The following is a 12,983-nucleotide window of genomic DNA, read 5'->3' as shown; positions in this document are numbered from 1 at the left end:
AGAAACCCTGTCTCAAAAACAAGACAAACAACAACAAAAAAATTGCTTGTCTCAACCTCTGGTCTCAGCAGCATCGTGCATTCTTGCCCCATCTCTTAGAGTAAGAGACAAAGAGAGAGCCTTTCTCATGGGCGGGATGGCAGACTGGTGGATCTCTGAGATCCAGGCCAGCCTGGTCTACAGAGCTAGTCCTAGGACAGCCAGGGCTACACACATACCCTGTCTGGGGGGACGAGGGTATTCCAGGCTAGCCTGATCTACAGAGCAAGTTCCAGAACAGCCAGGACTAAACAGAGAAACCCTTCTTTCCCCAAATTTCATGTGAATTCTGCCGAGCTCCATCTGACTTGGGTCCTTTATTTCCTTATGAATAATACGAGTGCTTTTCTCTTAGTTCATACCCTTCCCCATCCACTTTGCTGAGATCTTCATTCAACACAAGAAACAATGCCAGCAATGTGCAGAAATGCTGTGCTTTAATGAACTCCTGAAATAGAACTACAAAAATACACAGTGGGAGGAGAGGGTGTCTCCCTCATTCACCTCATTCCCACACAAGACTGAGAGACGGGATTTCAAAGCAGCGGTGAGGGGTTGAGAATGAGGTCTCTAGGACATCTTGTTGGCACTGATGAAAAGTGTCTCTGACCTCACAGTTTTGACAGTTGGTCATCCAAAAGGCACGGAATTGCCTGGGAAAAAAGGCAGCCATACTCTAAATTGGTTTTGTTTCTCACTCTTCAAATCAAGAGAAACAAAACTAGCTCCAGGAACCAGACCAGACGGAGAGCTGGGGGTGGTAGAGGTGACAGAGACTCCCGCTCTGAGTGAGCTCCTTTGTGGTCAGACAGGAAGAGGTTAGCAGAGCCTCTCATGCCCGCTCTGCCTGCCCTGGAGAATACCGCAGTTTCAGCGCATCTGAGAGAGGATGGTGTTTGGGTCTCTTTTCTTTCGGTGATCCTCAGGAGATACTCTTGGTGTCAGTTTTCTTAATAGTTCCTGAAGACAGTAGAGCTCATCCCGGAGGCCAGAGACTGTAAGGGCTGAGGAGCCCATCTGGGGAGGGAAAGCAGGGTACACAGGTATGTTGTTGCAAGTCTCTCTCTCTTCCTTTTTCTGTTTTTTCTTTCTTTCTTTTCTTTTTTTTAATTTTTCAGGACAGGATTTCTCTGTATATCCTTGGTTATCCTGGAACTCATTCTGTAGACCAGGTTGGCCTTGAACTCACAGTGCTCTCCTGCCTCAGTGCTGGGATTAAAGGCACTGCCCAGCTAGTTTTCTTTTTTGGTTTTTTTTTTTTTTTTTTTTTTTTTTTTTTCAAGACATGGTTTCTCTGTGGAGCCTTGGTTGTTCTGGAATTCATTTTGTAGACCAGGATGCTCCACACACAGGCATGGGCCACCACTGCCCAGGAAAGGAGGCAGCATCATTTTTGTTTGTTTGTTTGTTTGTTTTGAAACAGGGTTTCTCTGTGTAGCTTTGGCGCCTGTCCTGGAACTCACTCTGTAGACCAGGCTGGCCTCGAACTCACAGAGATCTGCCTGGGTCTGCCTCCCGAGTGCTGGGATTAAAGGCGCGCGCCATTGCTGCCCGGTAGTAGTATCTATTTTTAAGATCCTTGCTACTTATAGAGTCTTAAATGTTCTCTCCTCTTCTAACTGTGCCCTAGATTCCACGTGGTCCAAGCCACTGGCAGTTTTCCCACCACCTGTTACCCGAGTGCCCCCAGTTCCTCCAGCCCTTTGCCTTTCCAGCTCTTTGCCCCCCTCCAATCTGTTTTTCCTTCTCACCTGGACCTCAGGCCTTCCCCTCAGGTAACAGCGTTTCCAGAACCTGATCTGAGGTCCTAGATATCCAGGCAGCAGTAGCCCAGGAGGCAGAGGGCAAGCTCCCCAATGTGAGGGGAGCCCCCATTCCTGATCAGCTAGGCTTTCAGAGGATCTAGCAGGTCGAGGGAGCCAATGAGAAGGGACCGCCAGCAAGGAGGGACTGTCTTGCCAAGGACAGAGCTGATTAAGGGCTGTCAGGGCCCCTCTAGAGAACAGCCACAGAGAACTGGGGGGTCCAGGAACCATGAAGCTTGGCTAAAAGAGAAAGCAAAGTCAACAGGGAACTGAGAAAACAGCTGCTTTCTAAGGTGGGGAGGGGCTTCCAGCCGCCACCAACTCATTGTACCCGAGACCAAAGCCCCAGGCCTCCCTTGAGCTCACATCTCACTAGGCTTTAGGGCTTTGGGCTTATTAGCTTGAGTTTAGAGGAACTTGTAATGTATGGATATAAAAGAAGAAGCCTAACAAACGGAAATGAAGACAAAAAGGATGCTGTTTGCTATTCTAGGACATCGGTTGCTTTCTCTGAGGAACTCAGATATCCTGTCTTTCTACATCTTATCTAAGAGTGTGAACCTGGGAAAGTCGGGGATTGAGGTATAGACATTTTACCTGTTGCCTAGGGAGCCAGGAACCTGGGCAATGCTCCGGATCGTAGCCAGGATTAAGGAACTGTGATATCTGTTCCTTGCTGTAGCGTAAATCCCAGTCCCAGACAGACAAATGTAGATCAACAGAGCTCCCATGGAGAGGCTGGGAGTACTCAGGGTTGTGAACTTGTGTGTAGGAGTTGAACTGGACATCGGAAGCATGAAAAGGGGTTGATGGTTAGAGCTTAGGAAGTGGCTTGGTGGATAAGAAGAGCACTTGCCACGTGACGGTGAGGACGCTGAGTTTGAACTCCCAGACCCTTACAAAGCCAGACACATAACTCAGGGTCAGCGATCTCAGTGCTTCTGCAGGAAGATGAGAGGCAGACACAGGAGAGTCCCTGGAAGCTCATGGGCCAGCTAGCCTGGAGTATACAGCAGACAAGCCGTAGGTGGACGATGAGGACCAACGCCTGAGCTTGTCCTCTGACCTCCACAGGACTGCTATTGATGCATACATCCACATTCACACACATGACTGTGCACACAAACTTTCAACAGGGATTGTTAAGCCAGTGTGTGTGTGTGTCTGTCTGTCTGTCTGTCCCACATCTAGAAACAAATTATGACCCTCTTACCTGCTATTTCAGGCATCACGTGGAGAACACAAGTCTAAACTCAAGAGTGAGCTCCCCCAACCTCTTCCACAAACCTCAGTTTTCATAAATCAAGACCAAATTTCAAGGTCCGAATATAGGGAAAAAATTAAAAAATAGAAGTCACTAACCTGCCCACTCTTCTTCCCACGCTCCCAGGGGGTGTTTCTCAGGAAGGTGAGGGTGTCAGGAACCCGGATGCTGTCATGCAGAGCAAGAAGGAAAAACTCAGAGAACTCAAATTCAGCTGGGAACTGCTGGAGGAGCTGCCAGACACAGTCCAGGAAGAGAGGAAACACTGCGGCCTGAAAAGGGAGAAAAGGGACCGGAGAGTCCACAGGGATCTAAAGCAGGGCTGACGAGATCCGAGAACAGAGGCCCGAGGGAGCAGGACACCAAGGGGGCGGGTTAAAACAGGAAGTGAGTAGTAGGGGCTGTGAGCCTGATGCACCCGAGGGTTCACTCGGGCTCACGTGGCCCATTCAGACCGTTCACTTGCAGTGGGTTAGGCCATATCATTCTCTCACCCTCATTTCTTTAGTAATGCCCCCCAAACAAAACCCAGTGTCCTCACCTCCTCACTGGCCCCGGTGTCCCCAAGCCTCGTCAGGAAGGGGTGTCCTGCCGCCACCCACTCTCGTTGTACTAATGACTGGAAGCCAAGCAGTGTCCGGGCTTCCGGAGCCGACAGCAGCTGGACGAGTGAAGAGAGGAGGCTATTGAGATCGCGGTCACCACGCTCTGGGCGATGAAGGAGGAACCAAAAAGGGGGTCCAGGAAGCTAGGGCAGGAGGGGATGGGAAGAGGAGGGGGCAGGGGAAGGAGCAGGGTTGAAAGGGCAGAGAAGTACAGAGAAAACAGCTCAATGACTCACGTCATAGACTTCACCTTCTAGAAACACCCAGTGTCCCAGAGGAACCACCATCCCAGGTGCCCTTCCCACCCTGACCCTGTCCCCATCCACTCATAAAGGGGTGGGGGAGACTAAGAGCATCGTAGAGTTGGGGACAACTGTTACAGTAGGGGACTGTGTCTCTCTGAAGGACGCGTTGGCCCAAGTGCTTCCTACTAGCAGGAAGAACCCAGTATTTAAGTGCACAGGGAAGCTGTGCACACCTTCCCTCCCACTGTCCAGTCACATGAAGGAAAAGGTAAGGGACACAAAGAACTGACCCAAGGACCTCACCTTGAAGAACTACGGAACGGACCCGGGATGTCACTAGTACTGAGATGTCGCTGGCCTTTCGAAGACAAGACCTGGAGGGGCGTGGGAGGGAGGGAGGGGTGAGGTAGAAGAGAGGCAGATTCCCAAACACCTGCTCCTTCTAAGAAACAGCAGTACAGTCTGAGGGCATGAATTTATGGAAGGCTGGAAAGTGGACGTCAAGAGAGGCCTGGAGAAGTTGGATTTTGTTGTTGTTTTTTGTTTCTTTGGAGAAGTCTCACTAATAGCCTTAGATATCCTGGAACTCCCTATGTAGACCTGGCTGGACTAGAACTCACAGACATCCACCTGCCTCTGCCCCTACCTTGAGTGCTGGGATTAAAGATGTGCACCACTACATTTGGCTAGAAGTTGGAATTCCTAATCAGGATTAAAAGTTGGTAGCCAGGCGGTGGTGGCGCACGCCTTTAGTCCCGACACTCAGGAGGCAGTCAGGCGGATCTCTGTGAGTTCGAGGCCAGCCTGGGCTACAGAGTGAGTTCCAGGAAAGGCGCCAAAGCTACACAGAGAAACCCTGTCTCGAAAAACAAAAAAACAAAACAAAAGTTGGATGTACCTGACATAGTCCAACCATCGTGTTCCTTCCAAAGCTGAGAACCACTTCTCTTCAGCTGTAGGTGAATCTAGCAGAGGGGAGTCAAGAAGGGCCAAGAGGTCAGGATCCAGGTCTATACCCTAATGGGTTAAGAAATCTGAGAGAGCCAAGTGTGGCATGCACTCTAATCTCAGCATGGAGGCAGAGGCACACAGATCTCTATGAGTTGGAGGCCAGCCTGGTCCACATAGCGAGTTCCAGGACAGCCAGGGCTAGACTGTAAGACCCTGTCTCAAAAAAGCAAAACAAACCAAAATAAACTTGTTTAGTAGTGGGGGCTGGAGAGATGGCGTAGTGTTAAGAGAGCATATTGCTCTTCTAGATGACCTAAGTTTGACTCTCAGAACCCATGTCAGGTGACTCTTGGCCGACACCATTGGCCTCCACAGGCAACCCCAAATACATGGCATACAGACACACACATACACATGATAAATGAAGGCCTTGGGTTTGATCCTCAGCATTAAAAAAAAAGTTTTTATGAGTATACAATATTGTAAATACAATTCATCATACACTTAAGATGGACAGGGTGAATTGCATGGTTTTTTAAATTTTTTCATTTTTGTTTTGAGACAGGGCCTAGTAGCCCAGACCGGCCCTAAGTTCATTATAGTGATCCTCTTAATTTTACTTCCCAAATGGTGTGATGACAGGCATGTGCCACTGCACCCATTCAGCCAGGAAAGTTTTATTTTTAAAGTTGGGGAGCAGGGTGTGGTGGTAGTGCATGCCTTTAATCCCAGCACTCAAGAGATAGAGTCAAGCAGATGGATCAGTGAGCTTGAGGCCAGCCTGGTCTACATAGTGATCTTGAGGCCAGCCAGGGCTACATAATGAGACTGTCTCAGAGGATGAAAAATAAAAACAAAAACATTTGGGGAAAACAGGCTATTGGTAAACCTGTGGCCATGAGGATAGGATAGAAAAGTGAAAGATTATTGGGCTAAAGGATTATTCATTTATAATATACAAAATAGTAAACCAGGTTAGGGTTAGGGCTCAAAGATTATTCTCACCAGGCAGGCAAAGGGCCCTCAGCTTCAAGTGGGCAAGTTGGATATCAGCAAGACTAGGCATCTCATCCATAGTGTCTACCAAGACAACATCAGAGTGCCCAGCCTGGAGCATTGACTCCACTGCTCTGGAGGGAAAGAAGGGTCAGGAAGGAAGGCAGCGAGTCTTCCCAGAATAGCTGCCCTGAGTCTCACCATGACCCCTCACCTGATATCTTCTCTGTTAGGGTCACTGTCTACATAGAAGCCTCCACATCGGAGAAGGTCACTGCCGCCAGGGTGGTGCCAGGACAGGCGCTTCATAAGGGTGAGAAGAGGGTCACTGTGGAAGAACTGCATTTACGCAGCCCTTGCCCTGACAGTGGCCTCACAGGAAGCCCTCCATCCCTTGTCCCCTAACCCTCTCATCTCAGACTGACCGGTCCACGGCCCTGATGGAAGTGGGCAAATGCTCTTCTGACCTCACTGTCCAGAATTCGATTAGGGACCCAGAAGTAACCGGAGAGGCTGAAAAATGAAGAATGATGTCACAGCTTGTCAGTGACCTCTGCTGACAGGAAGCTATTATGATAAGGAAGTTACTTTGGAAAGACCATTCCAAGGGATCTCAGGCTTTAAAAAGAGGGAACAGGCTGGAGTTTGTGGGAACTGCTGACTCAGAGCACCAAGGAACTCTGGGAAGACTTGGAGGCAGCAGGAGTTGGGCGGATGGGGGCATCACCTGGTCGCTATGTCAAATCTCTCATTGACTGTGCTAACCCTCCAGCCTCTGGCCCCCTGCTTCTTCCGCTCAGCTTCCCAGTCTTCTAAAGTCTCCAAGAGAGGAATTGGTGGTTTTCTGGAGCCAGAGACCTTGCCTGGAGCAGGAGTGAGACACAGGAAGGAGAAATACTCTATCCAATTAGCCCCTTCCATTTCAGACTCTTCCCATTTCCTTGACTAAAGCATCCTCACTTACCAATTTTGCTCCTGGTTATTCCTCTATACTGCTGGATTTGACTACTCTGAGCTCTGGCTTGAACGATGGCCATGGTTACCTGGGGAGGAGAGCAGGTCCCGTCCTTTAGCCTCAGACTAGCAATAAAAACAATGAAACAGCATGTGCTGCTGCTCTGTCTTTACCATCAACAGAGCAGAGCAGCTAACACAGGCCCCAGAGAAGGAGACCTCCACAATTGGTGGGTGCTGTTGGCAGAGGAACAAAGCTAGAACCATAGACTCAGAGAATCTTAATTTGGGGGAGGAATCTTAGGAATATTATCCAACTTTCCACATTTTTCAGAGGTGAAAACTTACCCATAGTTACTGCTCATAACTCACAGAGCCAGACAGTTCAGGCCCCTCCCCTTTATGAGACTATCGCTTACTCCAGCCTTTGAGTGGAGCAAGAGAAATGATTTTTGTAGAATATTATTTTAAGATATGTTACCTTTGTGTATGTTGTGGAACAGTTGTTTAATGATGCAAAGATGTGTTGTATTCTTTTTGTTTGTTTGTTTGTTTGTTTTGTTTTTAAGATTTATTTACTTATTATATACACAGTGGTCTGTCTGCATGTATGCCTGCATGTCAGAAGAGGGCACCAGATCTCATTACAGATGGTTGTGAGCCACCATGTGGGTGCTGGGAATTGAACTCAGGACCTCTGGAAGAGCTGCCAGTGCTCTTAACCTCTGAGCCATCTCTCCAGTCCTGTTGCATTCTCTTGTGTTGCATTTAACTCTGTGAAGCTGTGTTACTGTGCCTGTCTAAAACACCTAAAGGTCTAACAAAGAGCTGAATGGCCAATAGTGGGGCAGGAGAAAGGCTAGGCGGGGCTGGCAGGCAGAGAGGATAAATAGAAGGAGAAATCTGGGGGAAAGATGAGCAAGAGTACAAGGAGGGAGGATGCCAGGGGCCAGCCACCGCCACACAGCCAGCCACAGAGTAAGAGTGAAAGATGTACGGAAGTGAGCAAAGGAGAAGCCCAGAGGCAAAGGGTAAATGGGATAACTTAAGAAAAGCTGGCAAAAAAATAAGCCAAGCTAAGGCCGGGCATTTATAATGAAGAATAAGCCTCTGTGTGTGATGTATTTGGGAGCTGGGTGGCGGGCCCCCAAAAAGAGAAAAAACATCAACAATGATAGAGACCCTGGCGCATGGAGAGGATCTTGGGTTTCTCAGGTGAGAAGGGTTCTTCAAATGAAAGGGTTCTTACCTGCAAGGCCTGAGGCCCTAGCCCTCCAGCCTCAAAACCAACCCTAAGCAGACGGAAGTCTCGCCCATGAATGAGAATCTCCTCTGGAATGAACTTCAGCTGGGACCCCGGGCGGAGGAGCTGCACTCTAGACACACCACTCCCTGAGGTCAAGAGTCAGAGTGGAATAACCATGGGGTCGCTCTGGGACGATTCCTTCTAGTCCATCCCGACCCACCCTTGCAACCTTCTGGGGACCGAAAGGGGGTGTTCTGATGCCCTTTCATCAAACCCTCAGACTCACCAGCCTCTAGTCGCCCAATGTTGACCAGGGCAAAATCATAGTCACTGCTCAGGGGAGTGTCCTAAAGGAAGCAGAGTGGTACTACAGACCTCGGACAGCCGTCACTGTCCTACCCTGGGGCCTCCGCCCTCCTCCTCCTCCTCCTCCTCCGCCCTCCCCAGTAGAAGGCAACTTCCCTAGAAATAATTCCTACTGTCAATAGTACAGTCAAAAGACAACCCCTATCCGTGTTTGTCCAAATCCAGACTCGCTTCCCAGTTCACTCTAGCTGTCCTTTTATTTCGTTTTGTGTTTTTAAAACCAAGTATTGCTGCATAGCCCAGGCTAGCCCAGAATGCTCCTGGTCTTCTCATCTCACCCTCCACAATGCTGGGGTCACAGGTCAGTACCACCATGCCCAGCTTCTGTCTTTTCTGTTATACCGACCGTCTCACCTGATCTCGCTGCCACCCACAAGGTTGGAAGGTGACCCTAAAGTTAGTGCAGATCAGAGTTCCAGGCAGTTCCAGTTCTCGCCCTTTCCACAGCCCTGGTGCCCACGCTAGGATCTTCTCCCCTAAAAGAGAAACAGGGCAGCAAAGTTCCAGCTGTTCCTAGTGCTGCTCACGTGTCCACATACGTACTCCTCCTCTTCCTAGAATGTCAGATAGCAGGGAAATGATTTGCATGCTGTAACCTCGAACAGCTCAGTGCACAGAGCAGGCATTCAATGGTCATGGACTAGTTAATAAGAAAAGGGCTAACCAAGGCAAGAAAGCAGAGGGAACATCGGAGCTCCCCACCAGCTCTTGGGGAGACAGGAGAGCAAGCCGCAGGCAGAAACACTTTGAGGGAAGGAATACAGAGCTATCTCTGGTGAGAACTTAAGGTTGGGGTAGAAGGAATTCTGAAGGAGTCTTGGAAAGTCAGATTATTACCTGGGAGGCAACCAGAGGCCAGGCAATCACCAAGTTGATGACTGCTGTGCTCCGGCATCCTGTAGCCTGCGTCGGCCTTCGGTCCAGAGAACTGAGAAGGGAGAGTTATTCTGGGACTTCCCACCCTCAGGATCTGGGATTCCTTCAGCAGCTGCCTTTGGGGACCCACACTGAGCCTCTCCCTCTCAGGGAAACTGAGACCAGTGACTGCTAGGGGCTCAGGCCTGGGGCTGGCGGACAGGACAGGGAGGGGCTAGTTAATGAATAATGAGACAACTCGGGACTGAAAAGGGCAGAGCAAGCTCCGTGACAGTTGATAAAAACAGATACCCCCTCCTCAGGATCCTTTCCTTCCCTCTTAATTTCCAGAGCATCCCCATTCACACCGTCTGGCCACTCCCCACCCTCCGACCCCCCCTTCCTTCTCCTTACCCCCATTTCTGGCTCCTCTTTCTGGGGGGCAATGTTGAAACTCTGGCCCCGGCCCCCCCACCACATTTCCCTGGCTCCATCCGGGAGTGGAGCAGCCAAGGTAGGAGTCCTCAAAGATGCTCACTCTCTCTGGGGAGAGGCTAAAACCAAGCGGCCCGGGAGGAAGAGGCGAGCGAGGGAGGGCCCAGGGGAAACACCGTTTGGGATGTGAGGAGCACAGTTCCGGGGGTCTTATTTGAAAGGTGTGTCCTGCCCAGACGGGGAGGCTCTTTGGAAACTTCAGTAACTCTGAAGAGGACAGGCAAGATGCCCAGCCCCTTAAAGGAGAACACTCAGTTTTTTGGAAAGTAGAAAAGGAAATGGAGGCCTTAAGAAAGATGGGAGAAATGGGGTAACTGGACAGTACCCAGAATCCCTCTACCCAATCCCTCGTTCTAGTCTCTTTCTGTTCGTGAATATTACAAGTTGGGGGGGGGGGGGCGCAGTAATGCAATTATTAAATGGGAACATTTTGGGCTAGCTCTCTGTACCGTTTAGTGAGAAATGAAATACTAGGAAACTCGTTCTCTTTGTTTGGTTTATTTATGGGTTTTATGATTATGTTGTTGTTTTGGCCTTTGATTTTCAACCTCCGCTAACAACCTAACAGGGGTTGAGAAGAGGATGTAAATGGGAACGGGACCGTGCGTCCTTTTCCGGAGAGCGTGACAGGCCGAGGGGCGAGTGAAGCGGGCGGAAGTTGGTGCGTCTGGGATGCAGATGTAGCACAGGTATTTTGGCGTGCAAATCTCGGCAGTGGAGTAGGGGGAGGTGCAGAAAGCCCCGGGAAGGGTCGTAGTATCTAACCCAGCCTCTACTCGCTGCAAGCGCACCTCCCCGCTCCCGCCCCCACTGACTCCCCAGGAAAGCCCTGCCCAGGTACACGACTCCTCCCCCTCCAACCCAGTCACCAGATCTCCTAATGAATGATTCATATTCTGGACTTTGAAAGCTAAGGGTTGGAAACCTTCTTTCAGCTCCAGGATCACATCTCCCCCTCCTTGCCTGCTGAACACAAGAAGCAAAGATGGGGGTGGGGTGCTAGGAGACCAGGGGACGGAGATGGGGGGAGGGCAACTTGAGGGTAGCACGTTTCAACGCGAAAGACAGGAAATGAACACAAGATAGGGTTAATGAGCTGCTGTTTTATTGTCTTTGAGTCTGTACAGGGGCAGCAATCCTTAGGTGGGGGTCGTGACATTTTAATACTCGCTTCCCCACAGCACACACCCAGCCTCAGCTTCCAAAGTTCCCTGTGTTGGCCGCAGCTGTGGAAATAGTGAGGCTAGCAGGAGCGGAGTCAGTCTGGAACAGGTATGTACTTGCTAAGGGGGCCCAGAAACCTTATTGTAAAGTCCAAAAGGTTGCTCAACACCTCTACCCCACCACACACCTCTCAATGTCTTGTGGAATAAACTATGAACTGTAATAAGGAAGCAGCGTAGGAAGAGGTGTGCCCCGCCCCCCATGGTTTAAAATCCCACTATCCACTTTTCTTCTCCCCACCACTCTTCGGAGAGCCTCATCCTAGTCTTTAATACCTCGAGGTACGGGAACAGCAGAACACAGAGTAAGAATGGTCAGAGAAATAAATTGGGGGATTTGGATCATCACCTAACCAGAAGTGCAAGGGTAGCAGCTGAGGGTTAGGTAACGGAAGACTCTCACCACCTGCAGCACAAACCCAGCTGTCCACTGGATGGAAAGGGCATAGAGAGGCAAAGAGCTGTATCAGAATTTTCCATTTTCAGACCCCTGTTTTGGTTACAGGTTTGCCAGGAGCAAGGGCTGCTGGGAGGGGCAGCTGGAGGAGGGAGGTGGAGCTGAGTGACTCACAGGATGAGTCACAGATCCAGTTATAAACACAGAAAGAGGCCAAGTCCTTCCCACCCGACTCCTTAGACAGTTTCCATCACTTCTGCTGCCCCCAACCCACGCAGCCAATGGAGGGGCACAGGAATTCTACAGGGAAGCTTGGTAGTTAATCAGCTTAAGCACAGGAGGCAATACACCCTAACTTGTGACTGGGTATCTGCAAAATATTATTAAGAGACTGAGCCTCTATGACTCATTGACTCTGCAGTTGGAGATGGAGGGAAAGAATTCAATTCCAAGACTCTGGAGTACGTGTTTTCAAGCCAGAAAATGGCTTCCAATTCTGTTCTCACCTATGGCTATATGGGTGGTACTGCCTCCTTGGAAAAAGAGGGCAGGGTCCAGCGGTGTCTGAGTAACTCACAGACAATAATTTCCCAAATGCTCCTTTACTGCAGGAAAAACAAAGTGCCTGGAACCTTGGGCACGTGACTGAAGGAAGAAAGGCAAGAGCCAGATCTCAGGGAACCAGCTCCATTCTCTGGGCTCAGGATCACCCCCCACCCAAGTATATAATATAAAGTCATGGTAATTTCTGCTCTATTGGTCTGTGGACTCTGGAAGCCTATGGTGAGGGAAGGTACTTCTATTTTAAGGCACAGCAGGGAGCTTAACATCATCCCTCACTCTTAGAAATTGCATCTTAAAAACTAAATAAAAAGATATAATTTATATTCTTTAGAAAACACAGTATGAAGAAAGTCTTTTGCAATTCTCAATTAAGCCAGCAAGAGTAAAGAGGAAGGATTTGGAGGCCGGCCTCTAGTGGATTTTCAGGAAGTTGGGGACAGGGCAGAGAATGTAGGGTGGAGAGGGTGTAACCGTGTTAAGTGGAAAGGAGAAAAAGAAGCAGCCTGAAGATCTCCTCTCTCCATTAACTTCAGCAGGACCCCAGATGCCCCGGATTAACAGGAGTAATCGCACTTAAATGTAAACCTGAGAGATGAGGCCATGCCTCACCCAGGGACACAGGGTCCACCTTCCTGTCACTCCCATGACCCTCTAAACAAGGGAGGTTTGAAAGTTCCCCAAATAACCCTCCCTCACTTCTGCCCACCACAGTAACTGCATGGGCTTTCTTCACCCAAATGCAAGCCTATCCTGATCTGTTTGTTTTCCAGACATTATTCCTTAACTCCATCCTACCCAACCCTCCTTCACCCCAGAGAGAATGAGAAATAAAGTTCACCATCCCTTATTTAAAAAAAAGAGAAAAACAACCCTTAGATGGACAGGCCTTTTGGTGACTTAACAGTCACCCTCCCAATTAAAACTAATTTAACAAAAAGTTAAAGGGCCTAAGACTCATTTTCCACATAATCTTAGAAC

General features: G+C 49.5%; 1 protein-coding gene across 1 annotated transcript; it reads right to left on the bottom strand.

The window, feature by feature from the left end:
* Positions 1 to 286: 286 nt before the first annotated feature.
* Mtmr11 (myotubularin related protein 11) lies at positions 287 to 9,869 on the bottom strand. Its single transcript, XM_036190691.1, has 17 exons — positions 9,741 to 9,869; positions 9,309 to 9,399; positions 8,826 to 8,947; positions 8,392 to 8,452; positions 8,109 to 8,251; positions 6,870 to 6,948; positions 6,633 to 6,768; positions 6,331 to 6,418; positions 6,120 to 6,208; positions 5,915 to 6,039; positions 4,857 to 4,923; positions 4,262 to 4,332; positions 3,650 to 3,816; positions 3,207 to 3,380; positions 2,442 to 2,624; positions 1,791 to 2,084; positions 287 to 1,056 (listed from the first exon to the last, which is right to left on the bottom strand). Exons 1-17 carry the CDS (start codon positions 9,804 to 9,806, stop codon positions 910 to 912), a joined length of 2,103 nt encoding a protein of 700 aa, XP_036046584.1. The 5' UTR covers positions 9,807 to 9,869; the 3' UTR covers positions 287 to 909.
* Positions 9,870 to 12,983: the final 3,114 nt, after the last annotated feature.

The sequence above is a fragment of the Onychomys torridus genome, chromosome 6, assembly GCF_903995425.1.
Source record: "Onychomys torridus chromosome 6, mOncTor1.1, whole genome shotgun sequence".
Lineage (NCBI taxonomy): Eukaryota > Metazoa > Chordata > Mammalia > Rodentia > Cricetidae > Onychomys > Onychomys torridus.
The sequence above is the reverse complement of the archived record's forward strand: the minus strand, read 5'-3'. Positions and strand labels throughout refer to the sequence as shown.

Coding starts and splice junctions, on each gene's coding strand:
- Mtmr11 (XM_036190691.1), bottom strand. CDS start 9,806: ATGTGGTGGGGGGGCCGGGGCCAGAGTTTCAACATTGCCCCCCAGAAA. Junction 8,252..8,391: donor CATTGGGCGACTAGAGGCTG/GTGAGTCTGAGG, acceptor TCTTGACCTCAG/GGAGTGGTGTGTCTAGAGTG. Junction 6,769..6,869: donor AATAACCAGGAGCAAAATTG/GTAAGTGAGGAT, acceptor CTCCTGCTCCAG/GCAAGGTCTCTGGCTCCAGA.